The sequence below is a fragment of the Rhipicephalus sanguineus genome, chromosome 5, assembly GCF_013339695.2.
Source record: "Rhipicephalus sanguineus isolate Rsan-2018 chromosome 5, BIME_Rsan_1.4, whole genome shotgun sequence".
Classification (NCBI taxonomy): domain Eukaryota; kingdom Metazoa; phylum Arthropoda; class Arachnida; order Ixodida; family Ixodidae; genus Rhipicephalus; species Rhipicephalus sanguineus.
The window spans coordinates 72,512,627-72,531,299 of NC_051180.1; the positions used below are offsets into that span (position 1 = coordinate 72,512,627).

The 18,673-nt window shown below is 40.0% G+C and overlaps 1 protein-coding gene across 1 annotated transcript in view; it reads right to left on the bottom strand.

Moving 5' to 3' along the window:
• LOC119393758 (polyamine-transporting ATPase 13A3) overlaps positions 1-18,673 on the bottom strand; it is a 38,057-nt gene continuing 19,384 nt past the window's right edge. Inside the window, exons 16-29 of the mRNA XM_037660892.2 lie at positions 17,913-18,036; positions 17,294-17,418; positions 15,095-15,276; positions 13,082-13,183; positions 12,736-12,815; positions 12,250-12,402; positions 11,171-11,267; positions 9,652-9,724; positions 9,411-9,561; positions 7,860-8,014; positions 6,715-6,803; positions 1,732-1,815; positions 1,109-1,271; positions 1-185 (exon numbers count right to left, since the gene is read on the bottom strand). Coding sequence (XP_037516820.2) covers positions 4-185; positions 1,109-1,271; positions 1,732-1,815; positions 6,715-6,803; positions 7,860-8,014; positions 9,411-9,561; positions 9,652-9,724; positions 11,171-11,267; positions 12,250-12,402; positions 12,736-12,815; positions 13,082-13,183; positions 15,095-15,276; positions 17,294-17,418; positions 17,913-18,036 — 1,760 coding nt within the window. The 3' untranslated portion in view covers positions 1-3. The remainder of the gene's footprint in view (positions 186-1,108; positions 1,272-1,731; positions 1,816-6,714; positions 6,804-7,859; positions 8,015-9,410; positions 9,562-9,651; positions 9,725-11,170; positions 11,268-12,249; positions 12,403-12,735; positions 12,816-13,081; positions 13,184-15,094; positions 15,277-17,293; positions 17,419-17,912; positions 18,037-18,673) is intronic.

The following is an 18,673-nucleotide window of genomic DNA, read 5'->3' on the forward strand; positions in this document are numbered from 1 at the left end:
TCTTTACTCATGCCTCAAAGCATTGTTCTTGCGTTTCTTGCTGCTGCCACGAAATGTGGAGAACGTAAGTGTGGGCCTGCCCAACACACTCATTTCATGAATCTCTTCTGACTGGAATTTCATTTTTGCTGTTTGTTTCCCACTTGCAGTCAAGTTCAGGAGGCCTGAGTCGTGGTCAGGAGATACTGAAATGAAATAATGCGCATTCTGAGCATTGCGATCACACTGTAATGTAGACTTGATATCTACTGCACTAAATACACCAAATATGGAAGATATGCATGTGAAGTGAGGTGAAAAACAACCATGTCCATCCTTAGCACACGCATAAACACAATAAATCAACTTCAAAGCAAGAAGCCAAATGCATTGGAAGAATGGCTTGAGAAAGCTTGCAAGTGCTCCAAAGTGTGCAGTGGGCTTGGAGAAAATGAAACTGTTAAGCCATAAGGAGCCACAAATCCATAAACAACCACGCAGTTAAGCATTTTATGTCTGTGAGAGCAACTTGAGGAGCAATGATAAAGTTTGAATAGTTTCACAAAAGATGTACATGGATAATAGCTACAGCATTATGTTCATTATTTTATGATGATTCTGACTACATTATTTATAGTTTTCACAAAGTAGGCAACAAAAGAGAGAAAAACAAGAAAGAAAAGCATACTCAAAAACATTCTCGCAGCCAAGATATCTTTAACAGAAAGCTAGACTTACTGCAAACTATAGGGAGCTTTAGAAATAGAGAACACAAATAGCTTAGGGTTTGCAAAATCCCAAACAATGTTATAGGCTCTTGCTTTTGTGTGTATGTGTGCTCTGTACGCATGCTTTTGTGTGCCTGATAATTTGCATCCCCTAAATTTCACTATTTCTGGATCTCCCTTACAGCAAGTATATTAGGAATGACCACAAAAGGTGCAAAAGCACTTACTGGTTTCCACATATCAGCCCTAGGAAGCTAGCTTCGTTATTCACAATGGCCTAACATATTTTCTTGGTTCCTGACAGCATAAAGTCTATACACTGTACTGTGACACTGCATTCTTCAAAAGCCTGAACAAAGTGTCTATCAATGAGCAATGTACACAGTCATCACATTACTCACATGGAGGCCCGTCCTCAGAGCCACTGGCAGCAGCGCTGACAAGTGGCCATGAAGGGTCACGCATGATATCCCGTTCCAATTTCTCATATGTGCGACGGGGTCCCCTCCAGTTGTGAAGCCGAGGCATGACAAAGTTAAAGAGAAACTGTTGAACCAAGAAAACCTGAAAGATGAGGTGCCAATGTGCATACTGTAAATCTGAGGAAACTATTCGCACTATTAAGGAAAAAAAAGAAGAGGAATGTGTCACAGACTTGTTTCTTTGTCACAACCTAATGAAGGCAAGGAAAGCATAGACAACATTATTTGTAGTTTTTAACTATAGTGTGGAATTATGACATGAATGGAAATGAATTAAAGAGGACAAAAAAAACATACTGTCAGTGAGGACTGCAACATGTATCATAGGTTGTGGGTTCGGTCCCCATTGACGGCAAGTTGTTTTTTTCATCCCCTTTAATTCATTGCCATTTACGTATAATCACCCCAATAGAGCTGAAAAACTACAAATAATGTCCCCTATGCTTTCCTTGGCTTTGCTGCCTGTTAGCTTCATTAGGTTACCCACACTACTGCTACTTAAGAAGAGAAAACAACCGAAGCATGAGAATATAAAAGCTTACCTCCCATAAATATGAAAAAATAAAATTCAGCAAAGACAGGACAAAGAGAAATGCATGGAATTCGTACTGTGGGGCCTCCAAAAACTGTAACAGAGAGGAGCAAGGACAATCTCATGAGTTTTTCATGTCTGTAGGCCACACATTAAAGAAGATGAAATGAAATCATGTGCACGCCATGCATGGTGGCAATTCACTTAACCAAATCTCTCGCATTTGCATACAGTACCACTTTTGTTTATTAAAAAATAGCCTACAAGTACAGTACACAATAAAGTTTGACACATTACTGACCGTGAGACACCTCGCTAAACGTAAACGTGTGGTGCTCTCGTACCATGGATACTGCTGACTGAAACAGGAGTCTACGGCACTTGCAGAGAAAAATTAACAATACTTGCAGCACACAAAAAAGTAGAGCTGTGCGAATAGCAAAATTTTGGGTGCGAAGCGAATTCGAATAATAAAGATTGAGTGCGAATCGAATCGAATAATTTTCGAATAATTTTCGAATATTTCTCAAACATTTTTCGAATAATTCGAAGTGAAATTACAGAAAAAGTTGCAGAGAATCCCTAAGTATGTTCTTGTGAGATAGCAACATGAAAGTGTTTCTTTTCGCTAGGTTGATGAAGCCCTGGTGGGGTCATATTTCGTAGTTCCAAAGTGTTGCCGACAACACTTTACACGTGATAGGCAGAGATGCCATTTCTTCAGCCTCCTCCTCTTTCAACTTCTGTGGAAGGCCAATTGATGCGGCAGACAAGGGTGTGCTCCCTTCAAGTCCGGAGTTTCAAATCTGCCTCGTAGACGTCGATGCATAAGAACATCTGAAGTTTTGGATACTAAAAAAATTCGGCGTCCGATTTTTCGGACTTCCTGCCCAAATTTCAGGTCCAAAACAGCATTAATTCAGCCCTCAACTCTGCCACATCTTTCATCTCCATATTGGAACCAGCGTTTGCTTGAGTTAATACATTTGTGACCGTAGCGGAGCTTGAAAGGCAGCTTTGCCGCAATACAGAGGTGTAATGAGGTGAAGCATATCAAAAATATGTAGGAGTCACTTTTAATCGGACGTTGACTGTATTTGTTTTTGGGAAGTTCGAATAGTTCGAATAGTAAAATTTCAGTGCAAATCGAATCGAATAGCAAACACTATACGAAAGATATTCGAAATTTCGAATATTCGCACACTTCTACAAAAAAGATGTGGGTGAAGAAAGTGACAACAGGACGATGTACGTACTTCCAACAGAAATGTTTACTGAGCAGAGGTGAAACATATATGTTGACCAGTCGCGCAGGTGCTGAGAGTCCTGGCTGGGCCAACAAAGCTAAATTAAATACGATAACTAAGGGGCAGGAGCAGATTGATTGAAGCGCTTGAAATGCTACACATTGACACGTGCAGAGCCACGCCACTTCATTTTATTCAAGAATACAAATTCTTTTCCTTTTTTCGTTAGGTCGATAGATGCTGTGCTGATGGAAGAAGCTCCCACTCTTGCGATTTCTACTGCCTCAATAATCTCACAGGTTGTCTTATTGTTGCTAGTGCCGACTGACGGTGCAGTTATCAAGTGAAGGTGCACAACCACAGCTCCTGCAATACCAACTCAGATGACTCCCTGCTACATTCCGAGAACTATTAAAATGCTCACGAAGTCTGTTATTTAGGCACCTGCCGGTTTGTCTGATATAGTCCTTTCTGCAAGACAGCGGGAAAAAGTAGACGACACTTTTCTGACAAGAAATGAACGGGTTTATACATTTCGTTACACGTCAAAAACTGACCGATTTATAACTTCCCTTACAAAACTTCGAAAGTTCATTTGGTCCGGAAAAAAACACCCGTATGTTTGCCTTGCTGGCTATCTTCTTGAGACGGTGTGATATGTCGTGTATGTTGGGATAACAGAGAGGCTTTGCTCGCTTATGTTGTGATCACTGGTGCCACCTGAAGATTTATGCATGTTCCATTTGACTGTTATTAAAAGTCCTTCTGCCACTGAAGTGATGACATGCTGTGGGTAGCTTGCTATAATCAAACAATTTGTTTGGGTGAGAAAACTGGCCTCACATGCGTGCAAACAGGACATGCTGAAAGAATTCCTTAGGGTGAGTTTGGTGATCCTTCGTCTAATGAGTTTGGAGTGGCCTGATGAGAAAGGCAGTAAAGGTTTGCTACCGCTTGGTTCGCACTGCCAGCAGATGTGCTTGAATGTGAACATAAGCCTTAAAACCTCAAGTAGTCGTTGTCTGGTGCTTCATGTATGATTAGCAATGGATTGAAACATTCGGTGAACACTTCAAAAGTGAGCCATACCAGTGTCGAACAAGTCAGCGTTGAAGTCTTCCTTGGTGCCCCCCAGTACAACCAAATAGTCATCAACATACCTCTGGATTTTTACATCACTGGAACGACTTAGCTTCCATTTAATGTCTCCGTCCTTTTTTGCAAGAAATAAGCCAATCAAAGTGGGACCTACTGACTATCCGATACACACACCATGTTTTTGGAGATAAATGTCACCTCCCCAAGACAAGAAGGCATACAACAGGTAAAAGGACAAAAGTTCCAAGAACCACTCAACTGACACACCAGCACTGTTCGCAAAACTGATGGCTCTGTGAGTGTCGATGCATTCTTCTATGCAGCTGAGCAAGTCTTTATGTGGTAGCGAGTAGTAGAGGTCTTGGACGTCTATTGAAAAAGCTTTGGGATGAATTGCAGGCCATCCTTGTGAAAAATCGATCACTTGTTCCGAATTTTTCACTAAAAACGGATTGTCAATTGTTAACATTGTTAACTTCTCTTGCAGAAACAATGCTGCGGATTTATGCCAGGTGTATTGCTCTGACAAGATGACCCAGAGGGGCCAGCCCAGCTTGTGCATTTTGGACGAGAAGAACGCGTCCAACGCTACTGATTCGCTGTTGTCAATACTCTGGGCCAGTTTAGTGAGATCCAGCTTCCAGCAAAGTTTTGCTTCAGCTCTGACTTTAGTCAACACCACCGATTCTGTGCGTGTGAAAGTCTTGTCCAGTGCCTATTTGGCTTTAACCTTTTAGGGTGTCCAAAGGCAAAACGGTGAACCCACCTTCTTTATCTGGCAGGTGCCTAAATACTAGCAGGTGCCTAAATAACAGACATCGTGAGCATTTTAACAGTTCTCGGAATGTAGTAGCCGGTCATCTGGGTCAGTATTGCAGGAGCTGCGATTGTGCACCTTCACTTGATAATTGCAAAGTCATCGGCACTAGCAACAGTAAGACAACCCGCGAGATTATTGAGGCAGTGGAAATCGCGAGAGCAGGAGCTTCTTGCATCAGCGCAGCATCTGTTGACCTAATGGAAGAAGAAAAAGAATTTGTATTCTTAAACAAAATGCAGTGGCGTGGCTCCACATGTGTCAATATGTAGCATTTCAAGTGCTTTAATCAATCTGCTCCCGCCCTCTAGTTGATTTAACTTTGTTGACCCAGCCAGAACTTTCAGAACCTGTGTGCAACTGGTCAACATATGCGTTTCACCTCTGCTCAATAAACATTCTGTTGGAAGTAAGTGCATCGTCCTGCCGTCACTTCCTTCATCCGTGTATTTTTTGTAAGCTGCAAGTTTTGCCATGTGTCGCTACCAACAAGCCCATTCTCACATCATTTCAAGAAAAATTAAATTGCATTATTTGCAGGAAGCATAATTTTTATTTTTGCATCAGCACCTCCTTATGAAGATTTCCAAAAAATTATTTCAAAAGAAAATTAAAGCATTATATTTACAAATCTGTAAATCCACACTGATAATCAAAAATATCACAATTCCATTAACTGCACCTACTACAGCACCTGAAAGAGACATCAGTTTGCAGCAGACATGAAATTGTTACACTGTTTACAGGAGCCTTGCTAAAGTTTTACTCTCAGGTTATCTATATATTTTAGGGTATAGCGGAATATAATAATCCATCTTGCTTCATATGACCGCATACTTGCGGTTTGCAGAATTGTGATAGTTTCTTCTATTTCTCGGTTAAAGAGAAATAATTTTGCACAGGTTTTTTATATTTTTTTATTGAGTAATATTTGTAAAAAACTGATGGCCTAAGTAAACAAATATTTCTGCAATCGATGGATCATAACTTCCTTTTAAATGTAGCAAAGATCCTCAAATAAAGAGCAGTGGTCTTATAAGAGACTCATGAGATTATTCAGAATTTCAGCTCATGCTAGAGCGACAAATTTCCTGCCCCTGTGAATAGGTTCACTCGCAACACACAAAAACAGAGCCCTAATATTTAAGATACGTACTAGTACTGTTTAAGAATATGTCAATTCCCATACAGTTATCTTGGAACATTCAGAAGCACCATTGGAGACCTAAGTGTTCAGCCATAGACTCATAGTTGTTTGACAAAGGGAGATCTTTAACTTCAAAATTTACTGGCAACAACAGTAGTAGTGGCAAGCAAAACATGACTGGACGAAACGAAATTTTCTTTTGTTTAGCATTACAGTTTGCACCAGAACTTTTTAAATTCCTAATTGCCAAATGAATAAATTAGCACTGCTTAATAAGCATTACTGCAAGTAACAATATTCACTAATAAAACTTGAACGCCTCTTCCGGACACCAGCACTACCTTGCACAAGTTTCAGTGTATGCACGCGAGAGATTATTTCCACAGCGACGATATTCTGAAATGATTATCAAGATGCACACTTGTGCTTGAGAAAACGTCACAATGGGCAAACTAGCAAATCAGACGAAACATTTATATACTGCTGTTAGCAGTCAAAATATTATTCAGATATTCAGATGAAAGGCAATTTATAAGAAAAATTCGTATAATTAATATTAGACAATGTATTTTGAAGACTCTAGCAGTGCAACCTAACCAAAGAAATCTTATCCTTGTGGGAGGACCTCCAAACAATGTGACAGCAGGCTTCGTATTGCAGCAACATCTGATGCGTTTCACTTACATTAATGTACTTTCGTATGAACTCTGCAGGGTACAAGATGATGTATGACACGAGAACAAATTCCACTGCGACAACCACTAGGTACATTTCTGAAGAAAAGAAAAACAGAAACAATTATTAAAATTGAAGCAAAACGGAAAGGCGAACTAGCTGGCACTGGTTTATTCTTATATACAAGGGGTGTTCAAATGAAAAGGTACGAAACGTCGTAACAATGTGACCGTTAACATAGATCCCTATGCTGCTATGGGAGAGCGTAGCCAGGCATCTAGGGCTGCGACTGCACTCTCTGCCGTGGATCGGAGCATGCGGGGGCATCCACATGCTCAGGAGAGAGCAGAGGGTCTTACAAAGAGTGCCGTCCAATTGATGCTGCAGTGCGTGAGAGGACAGGATGGTGTTCACAATGCAAAATTCTACAATTTAGAGGCAGCGAGGCGTTATCCGATTTCTGACAGTGGAAGGTGTTAAACCATCCACCATTCATCGCCAAATGGTGAATGTGTACAAGGAAGACTGTGTGTCCGACAAGTCGATGAGAAAATGGGAAGCACTTCATCTTGGACGACGAATTCAAGGACGCTGTCAAGCTCTGGGTTTTGTCACGACCGCAGTAATTTTGGGAAAAAGGAATCCTTCGGCTTGTTCATCAAAGGGATCATTGTACTCAGGCCTATGGTGTATATTTTGAATAAAGTCTTCATTTATACCCACAGAGTCATTTCGTACCTTTTCATTTGAGCACCCCTTGTAATAGAAGTGCTAAGACGACAAGGACAAGAAAGTGCACAACACGAGCGCTTACTCAGAACTGAAAGCTTTATTGCTTCAAAAGAAGAGTACATACCTAAGCACGACCTAATACCTGTGCATGCGCACCAAGGACAAAGCAAAAACACCGAAGATGAATACGCATATGGCCCCTAGGTTTCTGTATGGGTGTTAGGTTGGGTTTAGGTATATATTTTCCTTTTGAAGGAAATAAAGGTTTCAGTTGTGAGTAAGTGCTCGTGCTTTGCACTTTCTTGTCCTTGTCTTCTTAGTGCTTCTACTATATAAGAATGAATTATTAAAATGTTTCTTTTAAAATGTTTGCAATAAAACCATGCCTGTAGTACAGGTAAAAGTGACAAATACTTGCGTACTGTTTGATATGATGCTTTTCCTGAAGGGAGGACCAGGAGAGAAGATGACTGCGGCAATCACATAGGACATGCAGTTGACGCTTAAAACTGCAGTGGCAACATAAGACTGTGGTGGCTTGTGTATGAAGTCTCTGTTGAAAACAAAAGGCTCGTACCTGCAAAAGATGGCAGTCATCAAAACAATTTATTTTGATTTGGCTTGGGCGTGTTGGTAATCCATTTCACTATTTTAGCATACTGTTGAACAAGACAGAGGACACAAGAAGGACGACACGGACACAGCACTAACTTCCATCATATGATTTATTTCAGCAGGCGTCACATCGCCAGACGGCGATGACACATCCTCAGACATCATCGTCTCACAGACCGACATGCTGTCTAAAATCCATTGTCATCAATCTGTAAACCAAGATGTGCACGTGTTTCCAAATCCTTTCTGTTTTCATTTTTGTTCCTTACAGATGCACCTGCGTGCGCTGCTTTTCAGCTTATATATTGGTGTGACGCCTACTGAAATAAATCATATGTTGGAAGTTAGCGCTGTATCCGTGTCGTCGTTCTTGTGTCCTTTGTCTTGTTCAACAGTGCGCTAAAATAGTGAAATTTAGTTTGCTTTGCATTTGTGCTGCTGCTATATAAATTCAAAGTGGAGTGAGATAACTGGAACAATTACAGAGAAAGTTTCAGAACAACAGCATAGATTGTCGTGTAGGCTATGGCTCTCAGCCAAATACATCTGGAAACCTTCACTTTGCTGACAAATGGATAGCATGGAGAAATAAACACTTAGAAACGTTCCATAGCATGTGCAACATGAATACTGTGAAAATAAATCTGTGGTCAAGCCAGCAGCAATGCTAGGCTTAGCTCTTAACTCAAAGTCCTCAAGCTACCTTCCTGCAGGTTTCTGTATAGGGTCCATTTCCAAACTGACAGGGATTACTTAATTAACCGATTAATTGTCTCAAATCTCAGCACAGCGATGATACATGACAGCCTACCAAGGTGTTGCAAGAAAGCTGTGTGCATGTGCTCTCACTTTGAAGAGATTTATTAATATGGTATTTCATCATGAAGAGTAGTGAAGGAAATGGCACTGAAGTGCAACGATGCAGTTACGATTTGCTGTGAGCAATATTAGCTAGCTGATGGAACAGTACTGCATAGAGTCTTTGACTTAAATGTGGATTAGAGCACGCAAAATTGTGCCGCACAGTTAAATGGATTCAGACGTCTAAGTTCATTAAATTAATAACCTCAGATGCCTTGAAAATTATCTGTATTTTAAAAGATAATAATACTTTGTGGTTTAATATGCCAAAACAACAATCCAATCGTAAGACATGCATTAGTATAGGATTCCACAATAGTAATGGGGTTCTTTGATGTGCACCCACATGTTTAATGTGCACACCAGCGTTTCTTCTTTTCGTCTTCATTGAAAGGCAGCCGCCACAGCTGTGATCATGCCCTCAGCCACACAATGCCAAGGCCACTGGCAGGCTACCATGGCAAGCTAGCTAGAATACCATAATAAATACTACTCACCATGGCTGCTGAATGCAGAAGATGTAAGCCACAATGTGAAATCCAGTTTGTATGATCACAAATGACAATATTGAAAATATAGACACAACATTAGAGATGCTTTTAGGTGGAGCTCTCTTGGTGAGTGCAGGATAGGGTCCAGTTGTTCCAACTGGAAAAGAGATAATAAAAATGTTCAGATCAAACCAGCAGTGTTAAATAAATTCACTACTATGTACTGCAATTTTCAAAACGTACTCACATATCATAGGCGGAATAAGGCTGATGAACACATCGATGAAAACATAAGCTCCTTCAGATGGCTTTTGTCCATCCTGAAAACAATGGACATTTTACTTATCTTGTAAAAGATGCTTAGAGACAACTGACACAAAGTTATTGTCTCACTATTTTGCTTTGGCTGATAGCTGCTGTCTCCATAATCACAATATGACTCCTCAATTCCTCAAGCATGTAGAAAATCATTAATTATAACATTTTTGATGCGACTAATTAGAAGAAAGGACTGTCCAGTACCTTAGAATAGGGTTTGTTTACAAGTCATCTCTGCACGTCAGGAGAAATTTGAGGAGGTGGGGGTCAGGTTGTATTACTAATCTGTGAGTTATAAGCTACAATTGTGATCCTCTTGTCAAAAGCTTCAGGCATTGAGATAACGGGGGAGATGAGGTGAAAGGGGCGAGAAGTGTTGCACAACAGAACCTACAGCAGGGAATGACCACAGGCAATGGCTTATACAGCACGAGTCCGGATTTTAGTGAGATATCATCATTGCGTGGCTTACAATCGCTGGATCAGGCCAACAGACATGTGCATCAGCAATATGAAACCACTAGCTCCAGTTTTTATGACATGCAGACGGAACTTGTAAACAAAGCCTACACCAAGGAATCGCACTCCATTTGGTGCACATTTTGAGGTGGCCAGCTTTAAAAAAATTCAAAACAAATTCAAAACAAAAATTCCGGCAATGCAGTGAGTATTGTTTTAGTATCAACAGCTATGAGATGTGAAAGCAAAAAATGAAAAAATGAAAATGGGATAGAATATTTTCACTTCAGTACACTTTTAAAAAAGGGTATGCTACAATTTACAGCACTAAAATGCAACAAGGTAAGGTGCGCACATGCAAAGGACTAACTTTCAACTTCTTTGCTATTCTCCACTGAACTGGGTGTTGCTTTCAAAACCTTGCCCATCACAGTTATACAGTAGAACTGTGATGGAAAAAAAGGAAAAAAAAAGGGGGAAAAAAGAAAGAAAGCAAGAGAAATGTGTCGAGAGAAATGTGTGATTTGAATGGGACATTTCTCATGTCCTCTGTTTGGACTGAATAAAACTAGGAAGTTGTATGAACTGAAAACTTAACAACAAAGTGCTACAGTGTTGTGGATCTGCACTGAAGAACTGTGAATCCAAAAGCAAAAGCCAAGCTTCACACTTGCCTCTATAGAGCATAACCTAATTTACTGCCTCAATGCACTGGTTTATAATTCTGCTGGTTCCAAACAATGGTTTTTCTGTTTGTTTGTCTGTTTACTTGTCTTGTAATACTATAAATGCCTTTCATGTCTTTTGAATAAACTTAAGCATACTGAAACTCGGCATGTTTCTTTTTACGCAGTTTTCTCAGTTGCTCTGTGTTGTAGCCAATGGTCACTGTATATATACTAACAACGTGCTGCCATTTCCTCTTGTTACAGAAAGCTCAGCGATCTTAGGGACAAGGCAAGCGTACAGTTACCAAAGCCTCCACTCACCCAAAACAAGAACAGTGCTCCCACCAGAAGCACAAAGCAGTAGCAGACCATGTAACAGAAAGCTCCAAATGTTGCGGCCAGGGTTGCCCGGCCTTCCCTATGGGCATCAAAAAGAAAAAAGGCCTTGTCAAAGAGAAACAAAGAATGCAGTTCATATTTTAAGGAATAGAAGAGCGTTAAGAAACCGCTGGAAGCCTGTGCAATAACTACTCTACATGTGAATACCGTCATTTAAGATAGTGTGCTGTCCTTGCATTATCAATTGCACTTATGTTGAAAAAAAGCTTTCTAAATGGTCGTGCCTATCAAACCATGAGCTCAAAGGAGATAAGTGCTGCACCTATGAGTGCAGTGATACTGTACCAAATGATATGGTACAGCTCCCTCCACTCTCCCTTTCCTTTCCATTCTCCTAAAGTTTTGAGATATAAATTTTTACGGATGCACTTTAACCATCTTAGTATGGACAGACGGATCCACTGTTAAAGGGAACACTTGCGTGCAGGGCATGTTTAGATTTCGCTCTCTTGCAATAACATAGTGGCTTAGATTTACTTAAAACTACTAGTGGTTGACGGTTCTGCCTCTTTTTGACAGACTCGTGCAGTGCAAGAACAATGTTTCCCTGTCCACTTGCTGTTAAAAGGCCAGCAAAATCAAAGGTGATCATTGGAGTGTTCCCTTTAACAGTGGACCGTACTGTACAGTACAGTAAGATAAAAGGGCCTATGATTTTTCTCTTTTTAGTGCTTATAGTGTTGAAAGAATTGCAAACACAGGTGCTAAGGGCCTAGCTTTATGAGTGGCAACAAATGTGACCGTTTTATTTACTTAATTGCAAAGAGTTACAAGAAAGAACTTTACAATAAAAACCTAAGTAAGCATCGCGTACGGCACTACTAAAGGACGTATTCTGATGTCGCACTGAACTTCACAACCATGGCGCTCTTGTATTACTGTTGCTAAACTTCACTTTCAATCAATGTACAAATATGAATAGACAATTTTATAATTATATTTTGTTTGGCTGACTGGTATTTCAAACATAAGAAACTGGTACATCATTTAAGTGCCCTCACCTTACGACATCGATCATGCACTGGATATTCTGACGTTGAGCTGTGAAAGGAGATGCGACGGATGCCTCAGCCACCGAAAGGGAGACACCAGCATGAGCTGCCTTCAGCGCTCCACAGTCGTTGGCACCATCTCCGCACATGCCAACCTGGTGTCTGAAAATGGCAAGTGAAATGTGCCACAAGACATTGAGTGAAGGCAGCACTGTAGGAGTGGTGAGATGTTTTAAGTTATGTGAAGAAAAATAGCGGTGAGAAATGTTTCAAGTTATGTGAAGCAAAAAGATAAAGCAGCTGTAAAACCAAGCTGAGGCAACACCACTAACCACTGCACAATGCCACAGGCAATCTTCCTGATTCATAAATCTCGACAAAAGATGGCCCAACCTTATGCGCAGGCTCAGCACATCCAAGACACATGATCGTGTGAAAACTCGTATAAAATATTGCACAACATATTACTGCATCTGAACCAATAATATACCTTACCCAATATCCTGCAGAGCTTCAATGAGTTGCAACTTTTGCTCAGGTAGCATCCTGGCAAAAACTTTGCCTTTGTGAACAAGCTGAAAAAAATAGAAAGTGCATAAAGAAAAAAGAAAAAACTTTTTGTCAAGACCGAATCAAATAGGACACCATTCTATATAATATTCCAGATTTTTCGAATATTCACCCACCCCCCCTATAAAAGCTTGAAATTATCGTATGTTTAAGGATTTATAACGTTTTGCCAATTTTGCCTGGAAAGGGTTGAAGATTTAAAAGATTAATAACTACTTTTGCACAGTTGTAGACAAACACATTATTAAATAATAGTGGTTGGATTCCTCACCTTCTTGAACAGAATCTTGTCATGCAGTCGAATGAGGTTGAACGTTCTACCATCGGCTGCCAAATGGTAAGTGCAGTCCGAAAGCAGTGGCACAGCAATATCCTGAAGATAAGCACAACAATATTCATTGTTTGCCTCAACGTTTACAAAAGTGTTGCGAAGTTAGCCTATAGCTCTTGCAAGACAGTACCTAAAGCCAAGTGGCTCTCTGCAGCATCCTATTTGACAGATAAAAAAGAGGCAATACACAGCAGGGGTGCATTGTGTATAGTAATACATCTTAAATTAAAAAAAAAGAAAAAAGAAACTGAGGCTCTTCACATCTGTGCATGAAGAAAATGTACTGGCAACTGCCAAGAAGAGCTTCGTAGGTCATAGATATTTGAGACCGTGCCAGCTATTATCATGCCAATGCCACAACACTTGTAACACATTAAAGTGATCACTACAGCCACACAAACAACTCATTTATAGTATAAAAATGTATTTTAAAATTGTTTGCAAATATGTTTACATTTTTTACGAAGTGTTAAGACTGTTTATTCAAAATTAAAATGCTACTTAAGAAGGGAAGGAACAGTGCTCCAGGTTAAAGGTTTTCATAAAGTGGTTCTCTCACGTTACGACACATACATTCACCCATCCACTGAATGACTCACTGAGGTGCCACCACTATGTGCTAATCAGCTAAAGCCAGTAAGAGTCCCATTTAAATGCATGAAAATGGAAGGCATTTAAATACCAGCCTTGAATTGCGCAACACTGCCTCAACACTATATTGCCTCTAGATACGTTCAGTGAAACTGTGGACATAACGTTGCTCATGCAGAGCCAAGCTTCATGGTTGATAATGAACACCAACTGATCACAAACGATCATCATAAACTGAAACACTAATTAGACAGTTTTTTGAGCATGGCACAGAACCTACAAGCCATGCCGCATCATACTTTTATAGCTATCTAGATGTCTTTGTACTTCTTCAAAGGAAATAACTAGGCTTGTGCGAATATTTGAGCACTTCAAATATTCGAACAAATATTACAGTATTCAAACGAATATTACGGTGTTTGAATTCACTTCGACATGAATTTAAATTATTCTATATTTCGAAGTCGAAATGAACAAATAGACATTGCATGTAACACCTTTTAAAGGTGGTTTCACTGCAGTGGAAGGATGCTATACCGTGAATACACCTATCCAGGGGAAATCCACACCGCCGCGAAGCCACACATCAAGGTTAAATGAGCATATTACCCTCACATCGATTAATCATTTTTTAAGTTTAAAAGCTTGTTATACCGGCTTATATGCTCTAAGTATAGTCAATTTTAAAACGTAACATATTTTACAGGTTATCACTTGCATTCTATCGAAAGTAAAATCCTGCTACTATTCAAAGTTGCTTCCAATTTCCCTTTGAACCAAAAAGAATGACATTTGCACATGCCTTGTTTCAACTTCAAAAATATTGTGCAGGTTAGCTGGATCATCACAAACATGCTAACTTTCTTTATAATATGTGATATATACTATTCGAATTCAATTCAATATTATTCGTCCAAATCACTGTTCACTTCAAACCTAAAATTTACTATTCACACAAGCCTAGAAATAACAGCAGCCTGTTGGCAAAGTATGTTTAGCTAGGGAGCAATTTAGCTTAACAAATGCACTTAGTGGCCCCAACAAACACTGCAATGGATGCATGCAGTTCATTACAAAGCAAAGTTAATTTCATAGTACTAAACACAATGTATACACTGCCTGTTTCGAAGTACAAGCAGATGCAAATGTGACATCAGGATATTGTGGAGCTTCAGTGCCACGAGCAAAAAATTTCATTTGTGCTAAGGCACATTAAAATGATGTGCTGGGTTACTCTCATGCAAAGCTTCAGACTAAAATTCATTACATGAGAAGCTGCAACGGAATTCCACTTCCTTGCCACAACAATGGTCTACAGGTTTTAATCCTCCAATGTGTATTAAAGTGAATTACTCAGCTTACATCTGCTGATGCTTTGTAAGAGATGGGAATCTTTTCACTCAGGCCAGGCAGCTTGATGTAGCTGTAGACAGCCCTTATGGTTCCATGCTGAGCAGCTTCAGCTTCAACTTGAATGACTGCATCATTTTCCTTTATCATGTTGCAATCCCTGGCCACTGCCACTGCTGTCAACAGGTTGTCTCCTGAAAAGCCACGGAATGTACAAAAAACAGATTGCACAAGTGGATGTGAACAAGATCTTCTTTGCAGTGAAGTGTCTGAGTGCTCTAGACAGATGTGTGGCGATCTGGGAGAGGAAAATATAGTGGCATGCTTGGTACCCAAGAGAAGTGAGACTGCTACATCAATTCATGATAATAACAAACTTTAATGCAATGCACTACGTGGCATCTTGCACAGCTCAGCTTTATGTGCTCGCCTGCTTAGCTTTCATGGATCTCGGAAGTTGGAATCATGCTAAAACACATGAAGGTTGATTTCCCTCACTCTTTTATTTTGTTAATGGATGTACGTGACATCAAATGTTGTCCTGCTAAGCAGAAATACTAACACCCATCCCATGGAAGTTCCTGCGATACTTTCTGACGATTTATGCTCTGAGAGTTGTGTGCTTTCCAGAACCTTCAGGGCTTTGAAAGTGATGTTTCAGAGAACTGTACACATAGACTCGAATACAAAGAAAAGTTGACATTTAATTCAATTATTAGTCCTTTCACAAATAGCAGCAGCTGGCCATTTGTTCATTACCATAAACTATAACTGGTTATGAGTTTGTCCTGATAATCCAGTTGGTTTAATTTAAACATAATGAAAAAACTTAAAAATATTTCTGGACAGCTATAAATACATTGGTAAAAAGAGGGGGATAAAAAAACAAGAGCACATGCTCATATCAACCAAGTTTTATTGCATCTGCTGCTTCTAGCTGCCATGGTTAAAAATATGGAATCAGAAGCGAAAGAGAAAACAGTAGAGCTGTGCGAATAGCAAAATTTTAGGTGCAAAGCGAATTCGAATAATAAAGACTGAGTGCGAATCGAATCAAATAATTTCGAATAATTTTCGAATATTTCTCAAAACATTTCTCGAATAATTCGAAGTTACAGAAAAAGTTGCAGATAATCCCTAAGTATGTTCTTGTGAGATAGCAACATGAAAGTGTTTCTTTTCGCGAGCTTGATGAAGCGCTGGTGGGGTCATATTTCATAGTTGTCTTTCTTATCAAGAATGAGGCAATGTAGAGGCCGAATAATTGTATTTATGTACATGATTTGGTGCAACAACCGACAACACTTTACACGTGACAGGCAGAGATGCCATTTCCTCAGCCTCTCCTCCTCTTTCAACTTCTGTGGAAGCCCAACTGATGTGGCAGACAAGGGTGTGCTCCCTTCAAGTCCGGAGTTCCAAATCTGCCTCGTAGACGTCGATATATAAGAACATCTGAAATTTTGGATGCTAAAAAGCTTCGGCGTCCGATTTTTCAGACTTCCTGCCCAAATTTCAGGTCCAAAACAGCATTAATTGAGCCCCCAACTCTGCCACATGTTTCATCTCCATATTGGAATCAGCGTTTTCTTGAGTTAATACATTTGCGACCGTAGCGGAGCTTGAAAGGCAGCTTTGCCGCAATACGGGGGTGTAATGAGGTGAAGCATATTGAAAATCTAGGGACCACTTCCAAACGGACGTTGACTGTCTCTTGGCTAAGTTCGACCGTAACGGACCTTGAAAGGCAGCTTTGCCGGATTACGGGGGTGTGATGAGGTGAAGCATATTAAAAATCTAGGGACTACTTCCAACCGGACTTTCTCTCTCGGCTAAGTTCGGCCGTAACGGAGCTTGAAAGGCAGCTTTGCCGCAGTACGAGAGTGTAATGAGGTGAAGCATATTAAAAATCTGAAGGGGTCACTTTCAACCGGACGTTGACTGCATTTGTCTTTGGGAAGTTCGAATAGTTCGAATAGTAAAATTTCAGTGCGAATCGAATCGAACAGCAAACACTATTCGAAAAATATTCGAAATTTCGAATATTCGCACACCCCTAGAAAACAGTGATTCTGAGTACGTAAAAAGAATTTTATACATCACCTCCAATAACCTTTTTTCCTAACCTAACCTAACCACCTATCCATTCTAACAATAAACAGAAAGAGCTGCTCAAACCTTCATAAGCAGAAAATGTATACAGGACCGTACCTGTGGCCATGACAGTCTTGATACCAGCATCTTCTAATGCTGTGATGGTCGACATGCTTTCAAGCTTCAGTTTGTTCTGGAGTATAATGAATCCTCTAAAATGCAGGTCATACTCAAGTTCTGCTCTGTGGGAAAATGAGTACCACACATGAAATACCATCATGTCAAAGTATAATCACTAGGTTTTAACTAATCTGGAATGCTAGCACCTGCTTGTGCTTAAGTATTAACAGCATATAATTGCATGTAAGCAGCAAATCAAAACTACTTTAGCTACTACAAGCCGGGTCAGCAAGTAAACCTGCCAAGGCTCCTTAGACACTGCGGCGATGTTAAAGGCCAACTCTGGGGCGAGAGGGGTGCTGTAAATATTTCTGGTGGGGGGGGGGGGGGGGGGGGGGGGAGGGTCTTGAATATACCAGCTTAGTGCACCTTTCTTCAAAATCATTTGATGATTGCCCCTAAAACTCATGTTTGCTAAAGTGTGCTTTTCATGCACTGAGTGGCATGTGCACTTGTGCTCACTGACATGAGGTTTATGACTGTGCTTTCAGACACTGAACAGCCATTTTTATTCAAGCTCTGCATGAAAGCTAAAATTGATAAAGGTGATGCTTGCCTTGGAAGCAAGTGCAGTGCCTGATCCCAAGTTGTGTCATTTGGCAGAGCTTTGGAAGCTATGGCCAGAATACGGAGTCCATGCCTTGTGTAACTTTCCAACGTTTCCTTGAAGCTTTCTGGAACTACAGATTAAGAACAATTAATACGTAGTCACCCAAACAATGAGCTAGTCCTTGCTGCTTATGGGTGAATCTGAAAGGTATGTGGCATAACTTATTAAACACCTAACAAGGGACAGAAACTAGTACATGTGATTTTACAGCTGCAGGTGAGGACCACTATTATCGGTACAAGGTCACATTTTATTCAATAAATTTCCAATCAGATGTTTGTATCTCTATATCTTTACTCAGGTTTTCCCAGCCTTCTAAATTAGTTTATGTGTTCCATCACCTTACCTATTCACCCAAGAGAAGTCCTTTTACTGAGAGATGGGAATAAATGTTTGAATTAAATCAGAACTTTTTCATATTCGAGTAAATTTTAATAATTTGATCATTGCTAAAATAATAAATGCATAAACAAACCTCCATTTATACAACCTAAGTACACATACTTCCACAGTTGCTACCTTTTGTATTTGTAATCTTTGCAGTCTAAAGAAAAACCTCTTTTGAAATAGACTACTGAAATTTCTTTAAGTGTTTTGTAGAAAGCAGATTTTTTTGTAGCTATTAGAGAGATAATCAAACTGCAGCCTGCAATGCAATGCTTTCTTCTCCTATCCATAAAGATGACTAAAGCCAGAGTAACAAATCC